The sequence below is a fragment of the Ictalurus furcatus genome, chromosome 7 (genome assembly GCF_023375685.1).
Source record: "Ictalurus furcatus strain D&B chromosome 7, Billie_1.0, whole genome shotgun sequence".
NCBI lineage: Eukaryota > Metazoa > Chordata > Actinopteri > Siluriformes > Ictaluridae > Ictalurus > Ictalurus furcatus.
The window spans coordinates 28,790,884-28,817,777 of record NC_071261.1 but is presented as its reverse complement, the minus strand read 5'-3'; the positions used below and the strand labels follow the sequence as shown (position 1 = coordinate 28,817,777).

Below are 26,894 nucleotides of genomic sequence, written 5' to 3'. Positions count from 1 at the left end.
CTATCTATGGTTGTTAGATGCGTTATCTGATGGTGCTTCAGTGGTTCGGTGTTTGGGGCACAGGATCTTTGCGAAAGCCCTGCGGAAGCTGCTGTGGCAAAGAGGATACAGGAACGGATTGATGGCAGAGTTGAGCCACAGCAGCCAGAACGTCACTTCGTACCAGTGGTATGATACACAGTGCCCCCTGCAGGCAGCGCGTATGATCATCAGAAGCGTGTACGGTGCCCAGCATACAGCAAACACACACACAATCACCGCTAACGACTTTGCGATCTTCTTGTCCTGAATCAGGCGTGTACACTGAGTGCTTCGTATACTCCGTGTGTCGATGCGTCCTGCGGACGGCGAAGAACGATCACCTTCTGTTTCCGGCTTCTTCTTCTTCGTCACGAGAGAGCCACGGCAGATGTAGGTGACCAAGCGAAGCCTCTCGTGCTTGGGAGATGTCATGCCACGGTTCTTGGGGAAGCACAAGTCCTGCTGGTAGCGAAGCCTCCTCTCACGTATGCTGCGGTATATGCTGAGGTTGAAGAAAGCCACGGACAGGAAGGGGAAAAAGAACTCGAGTGTGGAGGCAGACAGCAGGAAGTACCACGTGTGGAAGAACTCAGCAAAGCACTCGTCTTCAGGGACATGGCTCTCTCCCGTCACCACCTCCCACAGCAGGATGGCCGGGCCGTACAAGAGGAAAGCCAGAACCCACACGGCAGCCATCTTAGCCAGGGCACTGCGGGTCATCCCTTGCCTCGCCCGGTATGACACCTTAAGTCATAAACAAGCAGAAAAAGAGAGAAAAATCGTGTAAAAACATTAGAAGGAAAAAGTGTATGAGTTAATCATTTGGAGCAAAATAAAATACATAAACAGTATAAAAAAACAATACATCCATCATGATAGGTTTAGCTCAATTTTGCTAAGAAAAAATATTTCAATATATACGTTATTAAAGGCCACTTTATTAAGAATTCCTGTATACATCATTTTCATAAATATAGCCTATATTATTAATAATGGGTATGAATTTACAATTAATTGGACTTTAAAATAAAACTGTACAGCTGTGTCATTATAACATGGGTCAATGAGGGCATCCATTTCCAAGTAGTGAACAGCTCATGAGGATTAAAGATAAACAAATCCAACCCACATCCAACACATCTGATTCAGGTAATGACTGCGTACAGGAGTTTCTGATGGGTTTATATTTAGGTCAAGTGAATATGTGAATATTCTAATGAAACAAATAACAGGCTTAACATGGAAAACACCAATGACAGGACAGGGGCAGAGTAAATATGAGCTAGTTAGGGATTGTTAGCTATAAAAAAAAAAAAAGCATTTCACGACTTCCACCTACAGGATTATTACAGGAAGATTGAAGGCGCGACGCATGTGCGTATACTCAGCGTGGTGTTGTTCATTAGGGCAGGGGATCAATACACAAACTGAAAGAATCCATAATCGAAAACATGGAAAACAGACATGGGTCAATATGGAACACAAAACCATGGAACACTTCAGAACAGTCGGGTAACACACCAGTGACAAAACAGGGGCAGACAGCCAGGACAGAAACCAAAACAAATGCACATGCCCATAACAAACAAAATCACAAGACACGAAGTCGAAAGGAAACAAACGAGAACAGCGCTCATCACGCTGGGAAAAATGGTGTGCTCTCAAGAGGGGGAATTCTCGACATGCTGTACTGTCAATAAGCACGAAAAACAAACCAAAGCAGTATTTTATCATTTCTATACAGCTTACACAGGGACTTGTATGGTGGATGCTCCACATAAGCGGATTAATAAAATGTACGGTCCCTTCCAAGGCTATTGGAACGGAAAGGCCAATTAGAGTCTTTTGAATCAGACCACATCATTTTTTAGGCGAGCAAAAATATAGGAACAGATACGTCTTGAAGTAAATCAAAGTAAATAATACTTAATATTTGGCTTCATATCCTTGTTTGCAGTAACGGCATCAAGAATGCCACTCATTGACATCGCCAAATTGTTGGTTTCTTCTTTTGTGATGTTTTTCCAGGCTTTTATCGCAGCCTCTTTCAGTTGTTAAAGTCCTTGGTTGAGTTGGAAGTGTGTTTTGGATCACTGCATGACGACAGTTCCTCCTGATTCATTCGGATGCATTTCTCTGTAAATTGGCAGAAAAAAATATTCCTGTAAACTTCTGAATTCATTCTGCTGCTACTACCATGCTACCATCATCAATAAAGATTAGTGAGAATGTTCCAGAAGCAGCCGTGTGAGCCCCAAGCCATGACACTACCTCCACCATGTTTCACAGATGAGCTTGTATGTTTTGGATCTTGAGCAGATCCTTTCTTTCTCCACACTTTGGCCTTTCCATCTCTTTGCTAGAGGTTCATCTCAGTTCCAGAACTTTTGTGGCTCATCTCTGTATTTCTCTGTACAATCTGGCTTTCTGAGTCTTACTGCTGATGAGCGGTTAGCATCTTGTGGTATGGCTTCTATATTTCTGCTTCTTCGTGATACCTTCAGCCCTGCCCTGTGGAGGTTGTTGGTGATGTCACTGGCTGTTGTTTTTGGGTTTTTCTTCATAGCTCTCACAATGTTTCTGTCATCAGCTGTTGTTGTTTTCCTTGGCTGACTCATTTTGTGTCTGATGCACCAGTGGTTTCTTCCTTTTTCAAGACATTCCAAATTGTTATACCGGCTATGTGCAATGCCTCTGATTAATTTCCCCTCTTTTGTCAGCTTCAAAATGGCTTGCTTTTATCATACAGACAGCTGTCTGATCTTCATGTTGGCTTTTTAACAACAAATGCAGTCTTCACAGGTGAAACTGAAGGCTCAAACCAAGAGTAGATTTTCAGGACTATTTATTCTTTAAACACTCTAACCAGAAACACCTGTCAGTCACGTGTTCCAATATTTTTGCTCGCCAACAAATTATGTGGTCTGATACAAGATGTGCTACGTTCTACGTCGTTTAACACGTCTACATATAAATACCAGGAATTCAAAGCTGCAATTCTAAACTCTCTTGTCATATTCCTCTTTTGATCTCAAACCCAAACGTCTTTATACAGCAAAAACAAATGAATTGGCCGTGCCGTTCCAATAGTTTTGGAGGGGACTGTATGAAATTGCTCATAACGTGACGTCTTCTGTGAGAAGATGTTTGTTTATCATTTTTAAAAGGACTCTCCAGTGCCAGCACTTTGTCACAGTCAGGCTTTAAGCTGTGACTTTACGTTTTCAGCAATGGGACAGAAGACTTTGCACTTTCCAGTTGCTCGGTTACTTTATAGCCGTTATAAAGTAAGCGATAACATGAATTTATATCGCGAGTGCTCAACTATAACATGTGGTACTTGAAAAGAATGCGCAAACTCATTGTGTTTATTGGGACAATCAAACAATCGGTGTCATAATCCATATCATAGGTCAAAGCACAGGCAGGTAGGTTCAAAAAGTGATAATCCATAAATATGAATGAATCAGAACAGGGCCACAGAGCCTACACAAAGACACGTCACAATGAGAGCATAAAGAAAAAACTGTCGGTGTTGTCAGAATGCTGTGGTATAAGAGGTATAAAACACTTATGTGCTTTTATGACAATAATCAACTTCAGGGTGGTAACAACATGCTTCCTAACTCTTATCACAATACCCTTCGAACTCAAAAGCTATCCGAATTAGAGCCAAATGTAATTAATATTGAACCTGCATGACGAAGTGGTAATCCATTGTCTGAGAACGCCGTAGTAAACCGAATGAAACGTATCACCCAATCAGTGTTAAAGAGGACTGTCGAGTTTTCATGGTGTATACAGAACAACATGAAATGTGGCACGTATATAAGAGTAACACACTCACATACACACACACACACACACACACAAAGGGAAAGTAAAGTCTCAAGCTGTTGATTGAAGAGCTCTCGAGTTAGAGCGCTCACTCAGAAGAGCTCCTCCTAATGACCATATTAAAGAGCCACAGCTGCTGCTGCGTGCCGAGTCCGTGTGTTACCTGATGATCTCTGCAGATGTTAATGGCCGTTCATTGTTATTCAACACACTTACCTGACCTTTTAGAGCTGAGGCAGTGGCGTGGCATGGGGATTTGAACATGTCGTAAAGACAGAGTGGCACACTGCCATGTTCGGTGTGATGCACAGCCAGAGTTTAGAACATGGTGCCCATGTAGATGATGACTTGAACACCTTTTTGGCAATGGATGGAAATCTGACATTTTTAAACATTTATCTACAGGAAGCACGTTATCCCGGTCAGGGTAATGATGGACCAGGAGTCTACCACTAGGGAACACTAGGCATTAAGCAGGAATACACCCTGTATGGGATGCCAGTACATCACAGGTCACCATGCACACATTTGCACCCATGGGTAATCTAGAGTAGCCAGTCCACTAACTGGCAGAGAACCTGGAGGAAACCCAAGTGGGCATTAACCCGGGCTCTGGATCAAACCAGGCGCCCTGGTGCGTTGAGGCAGCAAGGTTAATGTTATGCTACACCAATATATCCACTGAGTTGCTAGTTCTTTCGGTCCACTGGCCTTGTAACTTTACTCATCGACCATTTTATCAGGTAAACTTACCACATACATCATTTTCTGACTGTCCATCTGTTGCTATCCATCCAACTCCCCATTTCCCATGCATGGAAAGACCACTGGAACTCCCACCTACCAACAGACTACTTTTTAAAGTACAGATATCAAGTGGGGGCCCACGGTGGCGTAGCATGTTCGCCTCACACCTCCAGGGTCGGGGGTTCGATTCCCACCGTGGCCCTGTGTGTGCGGAGTTTGCATGTTCTCCCCGTGCTGCGGGGGTTTCCTCAGGGTTCTCCGGTTTCCTCCACCAGTCCAAAGACATGCATGGTAGGCTGATTGGCATGTCCAAAGTGTCCGTAGTGTATGAATGTGTATGTGATTGTGCCCTGCGATGGATTGGCACCCTGTCCAGGGTGTACCCCGCCATGTTCCCTGGGATAGGCTCCAGGTTCCCCGTGATCCTGAAAAGGATAAGATGGATGGATGGATGGAGTGTTTCATGCAGTGTTACATGACTTCAGCATCACTCACCCCAATAATCATACCATTATCATATCCTACCATCAAGTACTTATTTGGTTTGTCCCTCTGCAGGAACCCTTAAATACCCTATGTATCTAATCCCAGTTGAAAGATCAAGCATCTAAATGGATTAAAGGTCTGGAAAAAGAATGAACTGTAAAAAGTAACAATATGAATTACGTAACCACACGCTTAGAAAAATAAACAAAAAGTTATAAAAAGTGTTAAATGGTTAATGGTTTTTATCCTGTGTAGGTACAACGTGCGAGCCATGTGACACAGTAAAAATGGGCTTTACCCTATATAGTAGTCCAATATTGCAGTCTCAAAATGTAATTTCACAATTCTGTCATCCTTCGGTACTGTTTCATCACAAGCAGTTTACTCATGTTTGGCATCAATTCATTATTTCCCAAGGTTTCACAAGACACGTCATTAATAAAAGCATTCCACAAATGTGAGATGACAGGCACCATCTGTGTTTGGATGATAACTTGATGACCTTAATATCACAAGGTTCGATCTGGGTGAAGAGTCGTTTTGAGATTCCAGCTAGCAAAATCTCTTCAATACGGAAACGTATATTTACAGCGTAACGAGGCTGTTAGAATACTAGCCGAATACGGACAACCTTATTACTTCTGAAAGCTCGGGTACTCTTTGCTAAACGGAATGTTACTGTATAGAGCCTTTTAAATCCACACTATGATCACGTATGCTTTTCAATACGCTGCTTTATTTGTTTGAACGTAATTTACTAACTAACGCCCAAAACGGGAGAGATTTCGCTTCTTAAAATCGTGTTCCTTCAAATATTTTACCTTAACATTTCATTTCAAAGTTGATCATTTGTGTAATGCATGTAGTAACTACTACTACTACTACTACTACTAATAATAATAATAATAATACCACAGTACAATACAGCATCCTCCAGTGGTTATTTTCGACCCAAATGCCAGATCGAATCTAACAAATTCACAAAAAAAAGTCAAAAAGTTTGTGATATTTAGACTTTTAATACTATTATTAAACATGAGTACATGCTTCTGCAAATATTCTCGAATAGCTGAACTTCTGATGGAATAAACCCGTCGCTGAAGAGTTTTGAATTTGAGCCTTAACACAAATGATTTATCGCTCCACTGGGAATATTGTTCCCCAAATCCACTGTTTTCATAAACTGAGTCAACTGAGACGTCCTGGGAAATAACTTCATATCTCAGCTGTTTGACAAGCAATAAATGTGTTAAGACTGCATTTATCAAGCTTTTAGTAAAGTTGGGTGTAAATCTTTTCATGTGTCACACTAACTAAAAATTCCCATTTATAAAGGTTTCATTAACTCTGATTTTCTTCATGTTTGCATGCGTATGTCGATAAATGCCAAATTACCTGTTAATTATTTAAGTGTTTAAGTGCTTTCACGACATATTGACATTAAGTGACACCCACAAAATGGACAGAGTGGAAAACAAAATGATCCATCCGTTTTCTATACCGCTTTTCCTTCAGGGTCGCGGGGAACCTGGAGTCTATCTCAGGGGGCATGGGGCACAAGGCGGGGTACACCCTGGACGGGGTGCCAATCCATCGCAGGGTACATTCACACACACATTCACACACTACAGACATGCTAATCAGCCTACCATGCATGTCTTTTGACTGGAGGAGGAAACCGGAGAACCCAGAGGAAACCCCCACGGCACTGGGAGAGTGGCCGTGGCTGTGACCGTGACGGGAATCGAACCCCCGACCCTGGAGGTGTGAGGCGAACGTGCTAACCGGCACAAAACGAAGATGTTTATTAAATCTTCCAGTAATGCAGCTCAGCCATTGCAGCACATCAGCTAACAGACCCACACTAACTCCTCCTCCTCCTTAATTTGACACCATTTATTTTGCCTTAAATGAATGTGTTTTAGTTATGGATTTAATTTGGAAATCAAGTCGATTATACAGAACAACTGATTTTTCACGTTATGAACTTCCATTAAATTCATAACGGAAATAAATACACGCTTTGGACTTTAGACAGCGTAAATAAACTTGACTCTAAATAATACTGCAGGAACTTATTCCCAGTTATACGATTTGATATATGGAAATTTACGCAAACATTTTTTTTTTTTTGCAAACAAACCGGCTTTTCATGAATAACGCATTTCTTGTTGAAATGCTCCCGAAAGATTTACAAATAAATGTGTTTCACTGTCATATTCAGCTTGATAAATGACGCACATGAAGCACGTTCACCGCTTCAACTAGGGCTTGTTTTGGCAGGAATATGAGTATTTCTTCAATGTTATTTTTTGTGTCTCAGATTCATGTTTGTTTTACTGTCAGGGTGTCTTGTTGATCCAGATTGCTCTTGCATCACATTCAAGCTCTACGATATACATCACTAACTTTCCCAGAAACTCCAGTACATGCAACATGAAATGTGAGATTAGTTTCTTTTTTTTTCCCTGGAAAAGCCTGTTCCTTTAAATAGCCGGCTGATGGACCGTTTCCCTCTTATGATCACGGCCCCTCATTTGCATTCAATAACCAGGTGTTCTGTCTCACCGCTAATGTTACAAAATACAAACTAGCTTCCAGCACACTGTCACACTACAGTAGTGTGCTTCTTTTCTGTGTTGTTGCGTGCTCTCGGGTGCTCTTTGCCCTTTTTGATTGAAGCTACAATCGAAAGTAGAGTGGAACACACAAAGGCAGAGTCTGTGAGATCAAACAGTGTGCACTTCCAGATTAAAGGCTGAAGATTATGCTTGTGCGGCTCATATCCACTGTCCTGATGTTAAGTGTGTGCGCGCGTGTGTGTGTGTGTTTGAGAGAGAGAGAGAGAAAGAGAGAAAACAAAAGCAGACATTGTCGGGGCGACTGGGTCATGGGCTCAGACGAAGCTCCTACGACAGCTTTGAACCTTTTGTCACACTTGAGCGCTGTGTTTAGATGCTTACTGCACCAGTCCATTAGATCAGTAGGTGGCCACTTACATTAACATAACATTAACATGACTCATTTATAAACACTCACGGCTCACACACTTAATTACTAAGCACTTGGTATAAACTTTTTTTTTTCTCTCCATGTTGTAAATTACATTACGCTTCTATTAATAACCAACAGCGTCACAAACCCCTCCTCTCGGCATGTAGCACGCTGTGTGGGCTTGTTCTTTGTCTTGCGCTTTTGTTTGTTTTGCGATGTGCCTTTGTTTTGGGTTCCAGTCTTGTCTCCGCCCCCTGTCCTTTAACTGGCTTGTTGATAAACTGTGTGCGCCTGTTCTGTGTTCGGCCCTTAATCCGTTTGTCCATTTATACCCTGCTGGTTCTTTGTCTCAAGTCTCAGATTTACATCACATGAAGCATCACATCAGGTCCTCAGTCAGTCCACAACAGGCGTGATTCATCTGTATTTCTGTATAAGCAACGACAGCAGAAACAGCACCAGTGTGCTTCGATTTTTAAACTGGATTAGCAACTCCAGCATTCGATCAGTCATGAGTGGGTGGATTTACATTTCTGGCAATTTCCTTTTGTTTTGGGAGAAACATTTACCATTTAATGTTTAACAATTAATGGAATAAGTCTAGCTACCGGAATCCACAGCCGACAACCATGCCCCTTCTCAATCAAGCCAAGCAAACTCCCTGTTCACTCATTACAATCATTGGTACACAGGATTATATAAACGAATGTAAGAACACAATGAGGACAACTACCTCTGACTCCACCTTAGCAACAACTAAACAGTTTTGCCAAACTCTCATGAAGATGGCACTAATACAATAGACTGGATGTAAAGCGGCCCAAAAAAAAAAAAAAAAGATGAAGACCTCACACTGCTAAATATTATTTGCCCCTGAGCTCTCTTTATTCATCTTCCTCTTAGCATATGTTGTTTGTAGCAATCTGCAAGCAAAACCATGACATGAGACAGTGGGACAGTGAATTATTGCTACACTTGTACATATTTTGTTTCCCCATATTGGTGTAAAATGAGTATCATAGCTTACAAACACACCATGGCATCTTTGTAGATGATTATTTTAAATGAAGCGCTTCCGTGGTTTTCATTGTTTTATTGAAATGTTTTTTAAAGGTGCGATTTTGTAGACGCTATGCTCTACGGACCACCTAATAGAGCGAGTCAAGTCGATTTGGAACGATCGTGTTTACGAGTTGAACGCACATGAACGCCACCACAAAGTCGTAATTACGAATGGGAAACTCTGAGGGGGCGTGTCAGTAAGAAAACATGGTGGAGTCAACGGATGCAACGTCTGTATTTAAAGATACATTTCTTGAAATTGTATGCTCGCTCGTCTCAGAAGCTGATTTTAGTTATTACGTGTTTGCTTTTTTCTTTACAGTAGGACACAAAATACGATAGGGTTGTACAATTACGATATCCTACGTAACGATAAAGATTACAGTGGCTTCATAAACTGATTCAAAACATCAAAAAAGCAAAACACACCTGCTGTGCATTGTTCAAAGTCCTTTTTTTGTAGTTAATTAAGAGAAGGTACACCGCCATCTTGCTCCGCCATCTTGCAAGTGATTTGAACGAACCGGACGTGGTAGTTACGACTTCCCAAATGGGTAAATACGAACTTCTCAGAAGGACAGTAAGATCCTGAGGAGGAGCTTCGTGAACATAGGCGGTGATGGGGGAGTAGGCTCAAGGAGTAAAGAAAATCATACAGATGTCAAACCCAGCTAACCGTTAGAAACTTCATCTTAAGAAAACAAAACGAAACAAACAAACAAACAAACAATAGCTATCTTACGTAATGCACCTTTCAAATGGAATTAAATGAGGTCTTAAGGCATGATTTCTTCATGTGCCTTGTTTCCAAATTCTTTACTTCCTGGTTTGGATGCTCGCTTGGTCTTCTGGTTATGATTATGGATTATCCCAGTTGGTTGCTGTTCTGTTTGTGTACTAATCCATGATATAGACTATGGAGATGACAGAAAAGATACGTAATTAAGAGGTAGGAATATCTGGGCCACCTGGTGGTGTCTGTGCGTTTAAGGGTATGAAATAAATCACCTAATATTACCCTCTTGTACTGTAAACCACAACATTGGGTTTTAAGAGCGCTGAAAACTTAAACAAAAGCAGCTCCCACACACAAAGCAGTGTGAGGATGTAAAAATACTGAAAGTCCTTGATTTGCTTTTGCAGCAGTCCTAACATTTAGACACGTAATTAAGTCATTTCAGTAGAAAATCACTTGACATATTTTCCAGCGCTTCTTCAGACATTCTTGTAAATCTAGAGCACTTGACAGTTGCTTAGCATCGTCGCTTCTGTCTAACACATCCCATATAAATTCTGTCAGCGTGATGAACTGGCTGCCCATTCTGACCTCTAGGGTGAGTTGTTTTTTTTTGATATTCCATGCTCGTTGAGGTGTGTTATGCCATACTGACTGACATTGCCATAGACTTGGTAAATATCAGCAAGGGGAAGATGGGAAAATCACTGCACATCTCATCTGTGACTGACAGCATGCCCATGTTTCATACAAATGCAAATTACAGACTGACTCGATTACTCAAGGATTTTTAAAAAGGCTGATATTCCTCAGAATATTTTTCACATTTTATGAAAATGTTTAGTCAATGTGCTTGGCAGATTTCTCAAAGACGTGAAAGCAGGTCAGGAGGTTTTAAAACCTCTTGTGACATTGTCAAAACATTTATATTGCTGTTTTTCCCTCCACACTTGCTCCTTGAGTGTTTTGTAAACTGTTGCTTTCTCATGAACCCAAAATGCTTCCTTGTACTGTCACCTAAGTTCAAGGTGTGTACCTGGAAATGAAATGATGAGAATTTTGGATTACTGGGCAATTATTTCCAGAACAAAAGGTGTTAAAGTACAAAATTGCTTGACGTTAAAGCTACGTCAAACAAGGAGTGTGCTGTCACTGACTTAAAAGTCTGTCCATGTCTGACGTCGTCTGTTTATACGAGCATGAGGAAAATAGGAGGGCTATGGGTAAACATCCGGGAGGTATTAAAGTGTTGGCTATTTTCAAACGCAAACACAAACTGAATCCATCAGTAGACATTTATAGGCTTTCAGAGGACATCCAGAAATGTATCCTTGACAGCACGGACACATTATCACAAACAAACTGGGGTAGCAACTGGGGAAACAGAAAAAGATTTTCCTTATGGTCAGGAGTCACGAGGTCGAATACCAATGATGCCTCAGCCATTGGTCTCTAGGTGGGAGGGGCATACTCTGTCTCTTGTGTCAATCACAGAAACACTAGCCAATCACGGGCATCTGTGAGCTCCTGTATGCAAACGAGGTCAGATAGCTCTTTCCTCCAAGTGAGTTATGGTTGGCTGGCTTGACGTAGTTGTTGTATGATAGCTTGTTTTAAAGGCAACCAAAACCTGAAAAACAACATTTCATTGCAGTGTGCTATAAGGACTTTGTATATCGTAGTACAAACGTTCATTTCTGTCTGGATTCAGCTTGCATAATTTATAAAGTCATTCCCGATACTAGACCTACGTGACACTCCTAATATTAAACAGGCACGTCTGCTTATACAGTATGTGACCCCGATCTCATTCAGCGTGCAGCACAAAAAGAAATATGAAGTGTTAAGTGGCTCACCGCTCTGGTGACAGAGAGGAAACGGTCGTAGCTGATGAGGACAATGTTGAAGACGGAAGCGGTGCAAAGGAGGTAGTCCATCACCAACCAGAGCTTACATAGCCCTCGGCCCAGCATCCATTTGCCTGTCAAGATGTAGGGCAAATACACTGGAATACAAAAGGCCCCTGTAGAAAACAGCAAACAAATCAAACTTCAGCAACATTCTTCAAGACCAGGGGTCATCAATTTCCATCCAGAGACAGGGTTTTCCACTAAAGGGATTTTTTCAGGACTTTGCGCTTTCTGGTTTCTCAGTAACATGACAAGTTAACTTCAAGACAGGAACAAATCAGGCTGGTGAGGGAACAACTGGTTATAGTTGCTATAGTTGAGCGTTGTTTATGTTCCACAACATTAAACGGATTAAAAAGTATGACATGTTCTTTAAATAATAATAAAAAAATTAAGCATACTAAAACACTTTGAGATATGCTGAGTACTGCAAACTAATCAACATCCATTGTTGATTATTTTCCTATAAGAGCATGTCCCAATGGTTGTATCCCTTACATATCACATCACATTATTATTAGATTACAATAAAGGCCTGTTAGACATATTTACTAATTTCATCCTTGAATTTGTCTTGTTTATTCCAGATGTAATCAAAACCCTTCTAAAAAGAACTAGTTTTTCCCTTGGCACTGGCTATGCACATAAATCATTTAAACTAGCAGTTATCAAACCCCTGATTAAAAAACCTGAACTCGACCCTTGTTAATTGTCCAGCTATAAGCCAATATCAAATCTCCCCTTTATCTCCAAGATCGTAGAAAAGGTTGTAGCACAGCAGCTGTGCTCGTACTTGCATAGGAACAATATTCATGAAATGTATCAGTCAGGATTTAGACCTCATCGTAGCACAGAGACAGCGCTGGTTAAAGTAGTAAATGACCCACTACTGGCCTCTGATCAGGGTTGTGTCTCCTTGCTTGTGTTGCTTGATCTTAGTGCGGCTTTTGATACTATAGATCACACTATCCGCCTTGATAGATTAGAAAATGTTGGCATTAAGGGAACAGTCCTCTCCTGGCTCAGGTCTTATTTGACTGATCGTTATCACTTCGTAGATGTAAATGGAGACTTCTCCACGCATACCGAGGTTAAATTTGGTGTTCCACAAGGTTCTGTTTTAGGCCCACTGCTTTTTTCTTATATATGCTACCTCTAGGTCAAATTATTCATAAACATGGAATTAGCTTCCACTGTTATGCTGATGATACACAGTTGTATGTTTCAGCAAAGCCAGAGGACAGACAGCAGCTTAATAAAGTTGAGGAATGTGTAAAAGACATTAGACATTGGATGCTTATTAACTTCCTCTTACTTAATTCTGACAAGACAGAAGTACTTGTACTAGGACCACGTGTAACTAGAAGTAAGCTTTCTGATTACATAGTAACTCTGTATGGTCTTTCTGTTTCATCATGTTCAACCTTGGTGTGATTATTGACTCCAGTCTTTCATTTGATGCTCATGTAGATAATATTACTAGGATAGCCTTCTTTCATCTCAGAAACATTTCTAAGATAAGAAATATAATGTCAGTACACGAAGCTGAAAAATTAGTTCATGCTTTCGTCACCTCTAGACTAGATTATTGTAATGCCTTACTGTCTGGATGTTCCAGTAGGTGCATAAACAAGCTCCAGTTAGTCCAGAATGCAGCTGCAAGTGTTCTTAATAGAACCAGAAGATATAACCACATCACCAATATCTTATCCACACTGCATTGGCTCCCAGTAAAATTTCGCACCGATTATAAAACAATACTATTGCACTGAATGGTCTTGTGCCACAGGACTTGTGCGAACTTTTGGTCTTTTATGATCCACCACGCCTACTTCGATCAAAAGGTGCAGGCTATTTGTTGGTACCTCGAATAGTGCACAGCCTTCTAATTAGTGTTCGGGACTCAGACAGTCCAGGTTGAAAATGTATTTGGCTCACAGGCATAGAGTGTTGTGGTGAACTGGGATGTTTGGATGCTTGTCAACCACCATCCCGCCCCCCCCCCCCCACACACACACTCTTTCATGCATTCATCCATGTGTCCTGATAGTCGAGTATCAGGCCGCCTTATGTCACAGGGCATCCTCATGTCTGTTAGCTTCTGGCTCTCCCTTTAAGTTATGCTGTCATAGCTAGTCTTGCCGGAGTCCCTGCTTGCATTCACTCAAAATACATTGTCCTTAACCATTACGGGGCAATAAGCATACCCGGTAATCTCCCCCTCTCTCTTTCCATCTCTCTTTCTCTCGAGGTACACATGATGCACCTGAGATACCAGTGATCCTGCCCCTTCTGCTCTCTGGTCCTGCCTGATCCATCCTGATGCCCTAAAGATCACGGAGATTGCTGAGGATGGTACCACTTAAAATCCATAAAGATAGCTTTGGACCTCGATTCATATGAACAGTTATGCTATGCTCTGATGGCCAGGACTACAATTGCGATTATAGCCTCAGCACTGCAATTACCACAAACAGTTTTGCACTCAAGTCTCCATCAGTGACCAGTGGAGAAGTTCAACAAAACAGACTTCATGTAAAAACTGTACTGAATTTCCCTGTGTACACGACTGCACTATTTCACCATGTAGTATTAGTACATTTATAGAAGGGATTTATTTATATTCGCACTATCCGGTGTCACACAGATGAGGACGGGTTCCCGTCTGAGTCTGCTTCCTCTCAAGGTTTCTTCCTCATATCGTCTCAGGGAGTTTTTCCACGCCACAGTCGCGTCTGGCTCGCTCATTAAGGGTAAATTCATACATTTAAAATCTATATCCTGAACTTAATATATTTCTGCAAAGCTGCTTTGGGTCAATGCCCACTGTTAAAAGTGCTATATAAATAACACTGCATTGAATTGAATTGTTCTATAAGCAGATAATCTTGCGTATTTCAAGCATGCATTTCTAGCAAAATCATCTATATTAATAATATTTCCATTTGCTAAGGATTCTTTTTCGCAGTGTAGAGTACAGGATACAACACATCTTTCAAACAACTTTTGAAATGAAAATGGGTTTATTACAGCACACAAGCAACTGTAAATGATATTGACACGCCAGTTCTGCTTGTGTAACCCGAACCAGTCTGTTTTCCATTTTACACAAACACCCCGTGGAGAGCATCGCTCAATATCACTGTGCTTTTAAGAAACGTAGATATTTCCTTTGAGCCTGATCAGAATGTTTGACCTTTAGCAGTTAAAGGTCAAACTGTCTGAAGATACACGTAGTACCAGTCCTCATGCTGTCTGCCGACATAAAGCAGCAGATTGTTCTATTTACACTCACTGAGCACTTTATTAGGAACACCTGTCCACCTACTCATTCATGTAATCAGCTGATCATGTGGCAGCAGTGCAATGCATAAAATCATGCAGATACGGGCCAGCAGCTATAGATAATGCTCACATCAACCGTCAGAATGGGAATCTCAGTGATTTTGACCGTGGCATGATTGTTGGTGCTGGTTTGAATATTTCTAAGTGCTGATCTCCTGGGATTTTCACACACACAACAGTCTATAGAGTTTATTTAGGATGGTGCAATAAAGAAAACATCTAGTGAAGATGGGATTGCCTTGTTGATGAGAAAGGTCAATGGAGAATAGCTAGACTGGTTAAAGCTGACGGAAAGGCTATAGTGACTCAGATAACCACTCTGTACAATTGTGGTGAGCAGAAAAGCATCTCAGAATGCACAACACGTCAAACCTTGAGGCAGATGGGCTGCAACAGGAGAAGACCATGTCGGGTTCCACTTCTGTCAGCCAAGAACAGAAAGCTGAGGGTGCAGTGTGCACAGGGTCACCAAAACTGGACAGTTGAAGACTGGAAAAACATAGCTTGGTCTGATGAATCTCGATTTCTTCTGATGCACACAGATGGTAGGGTCAGAATTTGGTGCCAAAAGCATGAATCCATGGACCCAACCTGCCTTGTGTCGACAGTCCAGGCTGGTGTAATGGTGTGGGGAATGTTTTCTTGGCACACTTTGGGCTCATTAATACCAATCAATCATGGCTTGAATGTCACAGACTATTTGAGTGTTGTTGTTGACAATGTGCATCACTTCATAGCCACAATTTACCCATCTTCTAATGGTTTCTTCCAGCATGATAATGTCACAAAGCAAAAGTCGTTTCTTGAACATGACAATGTTCTACAGTGGCCTTTCCAGTCAACGGATCTGAATCTAATAGAACACCTTTGGGATGTGGTAAGATAGAAAGTGAGATTCACAACATGAATGTGCACATGGAAAATCTGCAGGAATTCTGTCATGCAATCATGTCAGTCTGGACCAGAATATTAAAGGAATGTTTTGAGAGCAAAGGGAGGCCCTACTCATTTTGTATTTTCTCATGAGGTTTCACCACTCAATATTCAGTTCAAATGTGAATCTTTATCAAATAAATGAAACTACTCAGCTTGAATCGAAACTATTCAAGGTGTATTATATCATATTATGCCACAGGAGTGCTGAATTCAGGATTCTGACTGGTCAGAAGATTTGCCAGCTCAGTTCTGGCTTCAAGACCAGGTCATCACGCATCGCAGGTTTATATTAATGCACTCTTTATCATTCATCATTCCTATATTAACAATTAATTTACAATAAGCTAAACCTATCATTAAAAAAAATAAATAATGGCCAGACATATATGTTTATCTCATGGAAACATGAGATAAACATATAAACATGTCTAGCTAAACATGTCTAGCGCTAATACTAGAAAGAAAGAGAAAAACTGAAAGCATACAAGTTTCTTGATGCTTACAACTTTGTTGTTTATGGTCACGTTCAAGACGTAATGTTTTACGATGACAACATCCATTAGTGTCCATTAGTAAGAACATGACCTACTTGTCTAAGGTTCGCTAGCTAGTTTCTTGAAGTACAATTTAGTGAGCTACCTGAGTTTGTTAAACCAATAGGTGTAAATTAGGCATGTTAGCTAGCTAGCTAGCTAGCAAGGTGAGCTTGTTAAATTCATACTAAGCAAGGCAACTTCACTGATATGATCATTAGCTTCTCCTCTGAGATGATACTCCTTGGACCAGTAATCCGTCCTAGTCACGTGTAGCCACACCCGCCTTGGAAAGGCTTCGATAGTATGCTACAAAAATGAATGAACACTTTTCCGATTCCGACACCCGACAATGCAGAGAACGACTTCTTGCTTGCTGTTAAAAATCACTATAGTCTCACACTATGGAGAAGAGAAATATAACACTTCTGGATATGAAATCTAAACACCCCCAAAATGTTTTATGGAATATAAACATCCCTAAATGTTGTATTGCTCACTTGTTGGACATGGTATGGCAGTATATTAGGTATACAAAAGGAGAAATGCTCCCCGGTTCTATATACTTTCTATGTGTATCCAAACAGGTCTGCTTATCTCACACTACACCCGGTGATGCAGCTTGAGATATTTGGTACAATGCTGCCGGAGATAATAAAGTGTTTACATATCTCTCCATATGCAGTTACGGCTGTAAGGATTCACATATCTCTCCATATGCTGTCAAACTTTCAGCCTTCTCGCAGCATCAGCCCTCACTGAGCTGCCAACACATCCTTCATACAGTTTTATAGCAATCAGAGTTAGCAATGTCAATTTAGTGCCTTCTTCCTCAAGGGGCTCAACTCAACATCCAGTCCTTCAGTGTCAACTAGACTCCATTAATTGACCCCGATCCTGGAATCGAAATTGGAAAATGTCAAAGCTAGTCACCGTAAAAATGAAATCACTTCCAGGTGAATGAAGGACAGGAAACAATCCCTGTTGCAAGGACATTTTTAATTACGACAAATAATACGACAAATTCCTACTATTTAAACCGCATTACTCAAACACAACTCACCGGAAAATGACACTTTCCATTAAGGTCATAGTTATAATGAACACTTTTATATCATGTTCGATATAGATGTTAGATGTCATTCGAAATACATTACATGCATCGGTAGAATTATTTATGAAAATCCATGACACTTTTTTTTTTTTAGCTATCTTTATTATATACTATGGATAAATTATAAGTAGTAGTATTAAAAACGCATTATATCACCGATACGAGGAGCAGAATCCAAGATGGCGGAGAAGTAGCGTGATTGTCTGTTCGTTTGGTTATCGTTTATTCTTCGCGTTAAGCTCACATTCCGTTAATATATTCTAAGTTTTTAAGCTCACATTTTCATTTTTAACTTTGAAAATATTAGTAAGTATCTCCGATCGGTGTTTTTGTCTGAGTAAACGATCGGAAACCATCGAGGGGATCTTTTTGGACTCGACGCATGTGCCTGGATTGACGGCTCGTATCTGAGACCGGATTATTCCATTTTAGACAGTGCTATTAATATTGACGGGTTTAATGTTTTTAGAACTGATCGACTAAAAAGAGGAGGTGGGTTAGCGAGTTATATAAAAAAAATTAATATGAGGTAACTTTGTTGCTAGCTAAATCATTGTCTAAACAAGTTGAACTCTTGGCAGTTGATGAAGTCTTTTCAAAGACTCTGGCGTTTACTGTAGTAGCTTGTTATAGACCTCCATCAGCAACAAATTAATCCCTTTCATCTTTGATGGATATTTGATCAGCGCTGAATTTTACGGAAATAGTATTAATTGGAGATTTTAATTGGAATCGTCTGCAGCCTTTATCTGTTGAGGTTAAGTTGTTTTGTGATACTTTTAATATTCAGCAACTAGTAAATACACCAACTAGATTAAACCTAAAAAAGCCAGATAAATCATCACTTCCTGATCCTATTGGTTTTTTTTTTTACAAATGTACATCATACATATTCAGTAGCATCTGTCTATGCACATGATATTAGTGATCATTGTGCAATTGCATTAGTTATAAAAACAAAATCACTCAAAACTAAACCTCGTATTATTACCAGGCGGTGTACGTCTCAATTTAGTGAATAAGGTTTTGTTCATGACCTTGCTCGGTTCGATTGGGAGAAGATTTTGTTGATTACAGATATGCCGGTAGTGTGCCTGGAAATATTTGAATGAAGGGCTCACTACTATTATAAACAGGCATGCTCCTCTCAAAAAAATTCCGCGTAAAGGGTCGTGACAACCCTTACATTATCACCTACATGATCAGATTTGATTCATGAGCGTGATGTTGCCTGGGCTAGAGCAAGGCACTCTGAGCTTCAATCTGACTGGCTTTGTTTTAGACAACTATGTAATAGATGCGCAGTGCGATGCGCTAGGAGAGCTAAAGCTGATTACTTTTTAAATGGAACAACTTTTAGAACAACTTAAACAAGCCTATGAGATTTTGGAAAAATACTGACTCTATTATAGGGGCAAAAAAAAAAAAAAAGGCTGCGGAGCTTCCCTTCTACATAATGGATAATTCCGTAAAAAATCTCGGATAGAGGAGAAATGCTTAACCGTTTTAATAAGCGCTTTGTTGCTGATGCGTCTCTATTTCAGGCACCTAAAACTATAGAAATTAACAACGATATGGATTATAGAGGAAGACACTTACCTTCAGTTTTAAATAGTTTACAGTTTGTCTGGTTCAAAACGCTCTTAAATGATTGGATATGAGTAAGTCAGCTGGTCCTGATCAATTAGAAACACTATTCTTAAAATTAGCTGCAGATTTTATCGCCGCCCCCTTTGACGTATTTTTAATCTATCGCTGTGTTTAAATGAAATTCCAAAAATCTGGAAATCTGCCTTTGTTATCCCATTATTAAAAGGAGGAGATTCTACAAACATGGATAACTACAGGCCGCGATAAATGCACTTAAATAACATTATTGAGGCACTTGATAAAGGACTTCACTGTGCATCACTTTTGATTGATTTATCTAAGGCATTTGATACTGTTGATTTCAGTATATTGAAATGAATAGGATTGTCTAATAACACTATATCCTGGTTTGAAAATGATTTAATGGACAGGACACAATGTGTGAATGGAAGGTCACTCATCTTCACGTTAGAGATCATGAGGGGTGTTTTATTGTTTTAGCTCTCTACTTTTTATTATCTCTATCAGTCATCTTGATTTTAACATTAGGAATATTATTAGGAATATTAGGAATAGAAAAACTAAAGCCTTGGTATTTTCGAGATCAAAGAAACAAGCAGCAAATCTATTATCAGTTAAGACCTTAGAGGGTACTGAAGTAGAAGTTGTGACAGAATGGTTCTATATTTGATGAATCTCTATCTTTTAAATCTCACGTAAATCGACTACGGACTAAACTCAAGCTAAAGTTGTGGGGGTTTATTTTGGAAACGAAGCCTTTTTTTCATTTGAGGCAAAAAAAAAAAAAGAGATTAGTTTCTTCCACCTTTATGCCAGTTCTTGATTATGGAGATGTTTTGTATAAATTGCAGGGAAAATGGCTAATTGGGCCCAATTTGGACATTTTCACTTAGGGGTGTACTCACTTTTGTTGCCAGCGGTTTAGACATTAATGGCTGTGTGTTGAGTTATTTTGAGAGGACAGCAAATTTACACTGTTCCACAAGCTGTATACTCACTACTTTACACTGTAGCAAAGTGTCATTTCTTCAGTGTTGTCACATGAAAAGACATCATCAAATATTTACAAAAATGTGAGGGGTGTGCTCACTTTTGTGAGATACTGTAAGTCCCTGTGTCAGTTGCTAATATGGGAACAATAATGCATTAGAAGGAGCACATTGATCTGAATTACAACTGTCAGCGGCGCTGGTATAGAAAATGAATCATCTTGTTCTGACTAATCAGAATCAAGAATTCAAAGGCGCCGTGGTTCTGTTAACAATATATAAATGTGTTGCTATAAACTGCAATGCTTTTTCGTAAGTAATGTGTATATGCCTTGTGGATGCGTTATCATGCTCATTCATAGAGAAATGTCATAGAGGATTCAGAAATGCCGATGCTGTTTACTATTATCCAGATTTATACATGGAAACGTGGTGTTTTTGCCCTCATTTGCTTCTGCTGCATTCTCGTTGATGAGGTGCCGGAAATTACTCAATCTCGACAATACGAGAATAATAACTGAGGCAAATGACACCAAGACCCAGCATGATAGATCACAGCCAAACTTTCAACACTTTAGAGGCATTTAATGAGCCTGTCTAGGCACAACATGCGCTCATGCATACATTTGCAAACATGTTTTTCTTCTTTTGTCTTACTTTTGTTCTGCTCCCTCTTCCCCCAAAAATGATATCAGTCTTCAAAGTAATAGTCGATATTATAATAGTAGATTCCAATTCTAATGTCTAATGTAAGATGAGGATCATCGAAACGTTTCGTTTCTCCAAAACAATTACATCAATCTTCCAAGAGCTAAATCTTTCATACGATTTATTGGAGGAGCGCCTGACAACCCTGATATATGATCGTAATAGTGAGAAGAGGCAGTTCCTCTAGTTCTCTCGTGAGAATTCAACAAGGTCTGTAACATTCCAAGCGTTTCGACCATATACAGTTCCAAAGCAAACACTATCTGTGTTTTTGGGGTTTCTTTTAAGCTAGAGCAGCTTTCACAATCACACGCCTGGAGACTCCATACACTGCAAACTGTTCTAACACAACGGATTCATCCAGTTAAGACTTTTAAAGCAATTAAACGCATACATCGGTCAGTATATCCGACTCAGGTCCTTATTTACCACACTACCTCATGTATTTTTTTTCCCCAATTAGACTTCTTAGAAACAAACTTATAAATTGAATCAATTGAAATTTTCTATATACAGTGCTGTGAAAAAGTATTTGACCCATCCTGATTTCTTCTGTTTTTGTGTATGTCTCATACTAAATAGTTGTAGATCTTTAAACAAAATACAACATAAAACAAAGGCAACCTGAGTAAACACACAATACAGTTTTTACTTGTCATTTTCTTATTCAAGCAAAAAAGTTATCCAACACCTTTCACACATAGGAAAAACTAACTGCCCCCTTAAAATTAAAATCGGTTCGCACTGCCTTTAGCAGCAATAACTGCAACCAAATGCTTCAGACATCTGGAGATCAGTTTTTCACTGACTGCTAGGACTAGTACTTACTCCTACGCTTTGGATCGTTGTCTTGCTGCATAATCCAGTTACACTTGAGTTTCAACTTACGGACTGAAGACCGGACATTCTCCTTTAGGATTTTCTGGTAGAGAGCAGAATTCATGTTTCAATCAATTATGTCAAGTTGCCCAGGCCCTGAAGAAGCAAAGCATCCCCACACCATCACACTTCCACCACCATGCCTGACCGTAGGTGTGATGATCTTTTAGTGGAATTCTGTGTTTGTTTTACGCCAGATGTAACGGGACTCCTGTCTTCCAAACAGTTCCATTTTCAACTCATCAATCCACAGAACATTCTCCCAAAAGGTTTGAGGATCATCAGGGTGTGTTTTGGCAAAATTCAGATGATCCTTAATATTCTTCTGGGTTAGCAGTGGTTTTCACCTCACCACTCTTTCATGGATGCCATTTTTACCCAGTGTCTTTCTGATAGTGGAGTCATGAACAGTGACATTTACTGATCCAAGAGAGGCCTGTAGGTTCTTTGATGATGTCCTTGACTCTTTTGTGAATTCCTGGATGAGTAGTCGCTGAGCTCTTGGAGGACATTTGGAAGGTCGGCCACTTCTGGGACGGTTCACTACTGTGATGAGTTTTTCCATTTGGAGATAACGGCTCTCACTGTGGTTGTTTGGAGTCCCAGAGCCCTTGAAATAGCTTTATAACCCTTTCCAGACTGATGTATTTCAATCACCTTCTTCATCATCATTTCTGGAATTTCTTTCAATTTTGGCATCGTGTGTTACTGCGTAAGACCAACTTCATGCTGTTGAAGAAGTTCAATTTAAGTGTTGATTTGATTGAACTGGGTTCAATCACAGTAATCAGTAATCACAGTAACCTGTGATACCTGTAAGGAATAACCACAGTTTATTCCTTACTTACACTATATGGCCGAAAATTTGTCCACACCTGACCAGTCACATACATATCTGCTTGTTGAACTTGTTGAACCCATTCCAGATTCAGAACCTCCACTCTTCTGGGAAGGCTTTCCGCTAGATTTTGGGGCGTGGCTGTGGGGATTTTTGTTCATTCAACCGCAAGACCATTAGTGAGATCAGGTACTGATGTTGGATGTGTCGGTGTTCCGGTTCATCCCAAAGGTGTTCAATGGGGTTTACCATGTCACCATGGTGTCCACCATGTCTTCACGGAGCTCGCTCTGTGCACAGGGACACTGTCATGCTGGAACAAATTTGGGCCTCTTAGTTCCAGTGACGGGAAACTGTAATGCTACAGCATCCGAAGACATCCTATACAACTGTTTACAACACTCTGAGGAAGAAGCACATACTCTACGGGTGTGACGGTCAGGTGTCCACATACTTTTGGACATTCCGTGTATCATTATTAAAATGGTTGGGAAACACCAATGCATTCAGTTGTATTACAGGAGAGACAACATTAATCTATACTGTATACTAGAAGAAGGAATAACACTATTATCCACCTCGACAAAGAATCCTAGGCAGAAATCACTAGCATTCGATTAACACAAGCAGCTGAACACAAGAAGCACACTGGAGTGTGCTTAACGCTTAACACTTTTTTTTTAGTGTTAAATCAACACTGTATTTGTGAATCCCTCAGCGTAGGAATATTACTCCAGTGCCATCGGTTACTTCACTATCTTCGTGTGAGTCTCTATAAATCCAGCAGGATGTAAACACATACGTGTATGCATTCATACAGCTCGCTAGCTCTAGGATTTAGCATTACAGGAATGAGAACATTTCTTAATGCAAAGATTTGATTTCATTTAACATGCTTTCTGTGACGAGTGAAGGGTATGTGCAATCATGCTTACTCACACAGATATTTTTGCCATTTGTACAGTCCTGGCAAAATGGCTTTAATTCGGGCCCATTCACTGATGCACTGAAACTAAAAACTGTAATTAACAGAGCCGTGGAATTACAGAATGACGCATGTTGTCCAGATACACACATGCTCAATTGCTCATTTGTCCTTCATCTGATGATGCATTGTGCTCTTTTTTTCATTTCTACTCGGCATTTTTTTATACTGTCTGGATGTTTCTTCCTCCAAATAACACACTATAGTTTAAGAATTCCTTCAGTATGGTACGAGTTAATAAAACGGTGTTGGTTATGTAAGCAACCCATCAAGTCCTGTCTTATTATTAACTTCTTGTTTTTTTTTGTTTTTTTATATATATATATATATATATATTTAAAAAAGCTTATTACTCAGTAACTGTACTATGAATACTCAGTAACGACCGTGCATCTAAAAGGAAAGGTGTGTGATCAGTGGCGTAGCCAGGAATCTATTTCAGCAGGTATTTGCAAATACACTGAAGAAAATCACGACATGATCTGTACAGTTATATTGAATAAAGTAGGACACATGCATGTATGTTGTGTGGAGTGTAAAAGCAGTGATGGCAGACATTTTATTGAAGCACTGGCAACCAATCGTGCCATACTAATAATGCTGACATAAAATACATTTAAGACAATCCCAATGAAAACGATTAAATAGATCGCATGCTAGCAATAAGTGAGAGAAAAGACATTTTATCTCATAAAAGCACTTTTTATCTCACTGTACAGTTCTTTTTCTGCATTACTTCTTCGGCTAGCACCTTGATATCCCCGAGCTTAGCATGTAGCTATCTGGACCGACATGGAACAAATGCTTGATCCTGATTGGTTAATCCTGTTTCTCACTGTCGAAGCTGTTCATTTTATGCTTAGGGAATTGTAACGATGATTTCACGTGACCTTTTATGAACGCCGTGAAATGCAAAACACGTCAATTTGACATCTACGGTATATAATCAACCGCGCTGTACGTGTGTTTGGATAAATATCTACACATTGGAACGACCCTAAAATATTTCGAACCTGTAAACCTCCGTAGCCCCGCCTCTTTTTCTAGCTACATGAGTTTAGACCCACTACCACTGGGAATGTGCTGATTTTACAGTGTTAATCCATCCCTCAACATTAAACCGATCGATCGACAACGTAACCGTTCATGCAAAATGCATTAATGAAACATCTTAATAGTCGATTCAACACTCTGAACATTCATTTCAGAATGAAACGTTTGACATTTTTACCAAATTTTTTTCCATTCTCAATTCTTCAGAATTGCTTGGATGGTCGCAGGATTTCTAAAGAGGTTCTGCTGGGAACCCGTTCATGAAAAACATAACATAACATTCTGATCACTATAATGAACATTTATTTATTAAACACTGTAATTTAAAGAAAGAAAGAAAAAAGAAAAGAATGTTTTTTCATTTTTTTCAACACCTTAAATCCTAAACCTGGCAGATTGAGATCTGTGTTAATTACTCGTAACTACACAGGTGATCTGTTCTAATAGTTTCACTGTACAGAGATTAATGAATAGTAAAGTGTGTATCATGTTTTACTGAATATTTTTTGCTTTGAGGTGAAAATCTAGCAAATAAGTCAGGAGTTTAAGTGGTTACTCAACATTTCATGGGTGCATTTAACACCTAGTGTAACTGTGTGTGTGTGTGTGTGTGTGAGTTAATTCAGCATTATGGAGTGCACATTGTATGAGTTCATGCATCACTGCGCACTGCACAAGAACAGACCCTTCTTACCCACTAGGAAGTCTGAGATGGCCAGGTTCAGTAGGAAGTAGTTGCTCTGCCTCCTCAGGCTCCGGTCCGTTTTGAAGGCGAGGATAACGAGCGCGTTTCCCAGCACGATCACGCCGATGAGCAGCAGCATGACGGCGGCCAGCAGCACCAGCACCGGCCCGCCGAATCCCGGCTCTCTGCCCATGTGAGCCGAGGTGTTGGAGCTGAAGTCCATCCGCTCCCGAGACGCGTTGCGCTCCAGCATTGCGCCCATCCGCGCGTGCATACGGTACCCAGGGCGCGCGTGAACCGCCAGAACAACTGCTTTATCTGCGCTCGCGCCAGAGCCACGGCGCGTCCCGCTTCTGGATCATCATTCCCCAGCCGATACCGAGTCGAAAACGGAGTCTATGTTATAAGTGCGACATTACACTATTCTATCTAGTCTATTCTAGCAGATCATGTGGAATCCTCAGAGCTCGCGCGGACCAGCTCGTGCGCACGAGTTGCATGTGAACTTCGCTTTTGCGCGAAGTTCACGCCCCTCGTCGCAACTTGCCAGTCATCTGCGGCTTCCCCGTCACTCGCCTTCGTTATCCAGATAAATAAGTCGTCTTTATTTAAATGAGAAATTCCCTGCCCAATAGAAACCATCACAGAAATTTTAATGAGTTCTACTACAAATACCATTACAAACCATCAGCTAACCATTAAAACCATTACCATTTTTGGTCCTTAATGGTGTCCACTAGACATAACATGGCACTGCACATCACCCTAAAAACACTACACCAACAGTGAAGTGTGGAGGTGGAAGCATCATGGTGTGGGGCTGTTTTTCATCACATGGTACTGGAAGACTTCATATAATTGAAGGAACGATGAATGGAGCCCTTTACCGGGAGATTCTTGAGAAGAATCTGCTGCCATCCACCAGGATGATGAAGATGAGACGTGAGTGGAGCTTCCAGCAGGACAACGATACAAAACATACAGCAAAGGAAACTCAACTGGTTTCAGAGAAAAAAAAAATCAAGGTGTTACACTGGCCCAGTCAATCACCTGACTCGAATCCAACTGAACAAGATTTAAAGACAATGTGTTTATACTGTATCCTGTCCAGGGTGTACACCGCCTCGTGCCCGATGTTCCCTGGGATAGGCTCCAGGTTTCCCCGTGACCCTGAGAAGGATTAAGCGGTATAGAAGATGGATGGATGGATGTTTATATTGTCTTTAAATATATTTATAATATACCCTGATGTGTCCGTTATAACCCTGCCATATGTGATACACTGCATTCTTCAGTATATCAGCCGTGGAGACCGAAAAAGCTTCTTCCATTTTGTACTTTATAAGCCATTTCTTGCTGCAGGATAAGGATAATGGAATTTGAAAAACAGCTACGTTTTCCCTTTCCCCCCACTCACACCGAAAT

At 40.4% G+C, this 26,894-nt stretch overlaps 1 protein-coding gene across 1 annotated transcript; it reads right to left on the bottom strand.

Moving 5' to 3' along the window:
- On the bottom strand, positions 1–26,694 carry LOC128610389 (histamine H3 receptor). The gene is made up of 3 exons (XM_053629666.1): positions 25,479–26,694; positions 11,740–11,906; positions 1–765 (listed from the first exon to the last, which is right to left on the bottom strand). The coding sequence occupies exons 1-3, from the start codon at positions 25,741–25,743 to the stop codon at positions 1–3; spliced, it is 1,197 nt and encodes a 398-aa protein (XP_053485641.1). The 5' UTR covers positions 25,744–26,694.
- Between the last annotated feature and the right edge of the window lie 200 nt (positions 26,695–26,894).

Bases quoted from the DNA above. Each gene is read 5' to 3' on its own strand.
- LOC128610389 (XM_053629666.1), bottom strand. From the start codon at position 25,743: ATGCACGCGCGGATGGGCGCAATGCTGGAGCGCAACGCGTCTCGGGAG. The intron at 11,907-25,478 runs GTAAGAAGGGTC...TGTTTTCTACAG, and splicing joins CATCTCAGACTTCCTAGTGG to GGGCCTTTTGTATTCCAGTG. The intron at 766-11,739 runs GTGAGCCACTTA...TTATGACTTAAG, and splicing joins TCCTCTCTGTCACCAGAGCG to GTGTCATACCGGGCGAGGCA.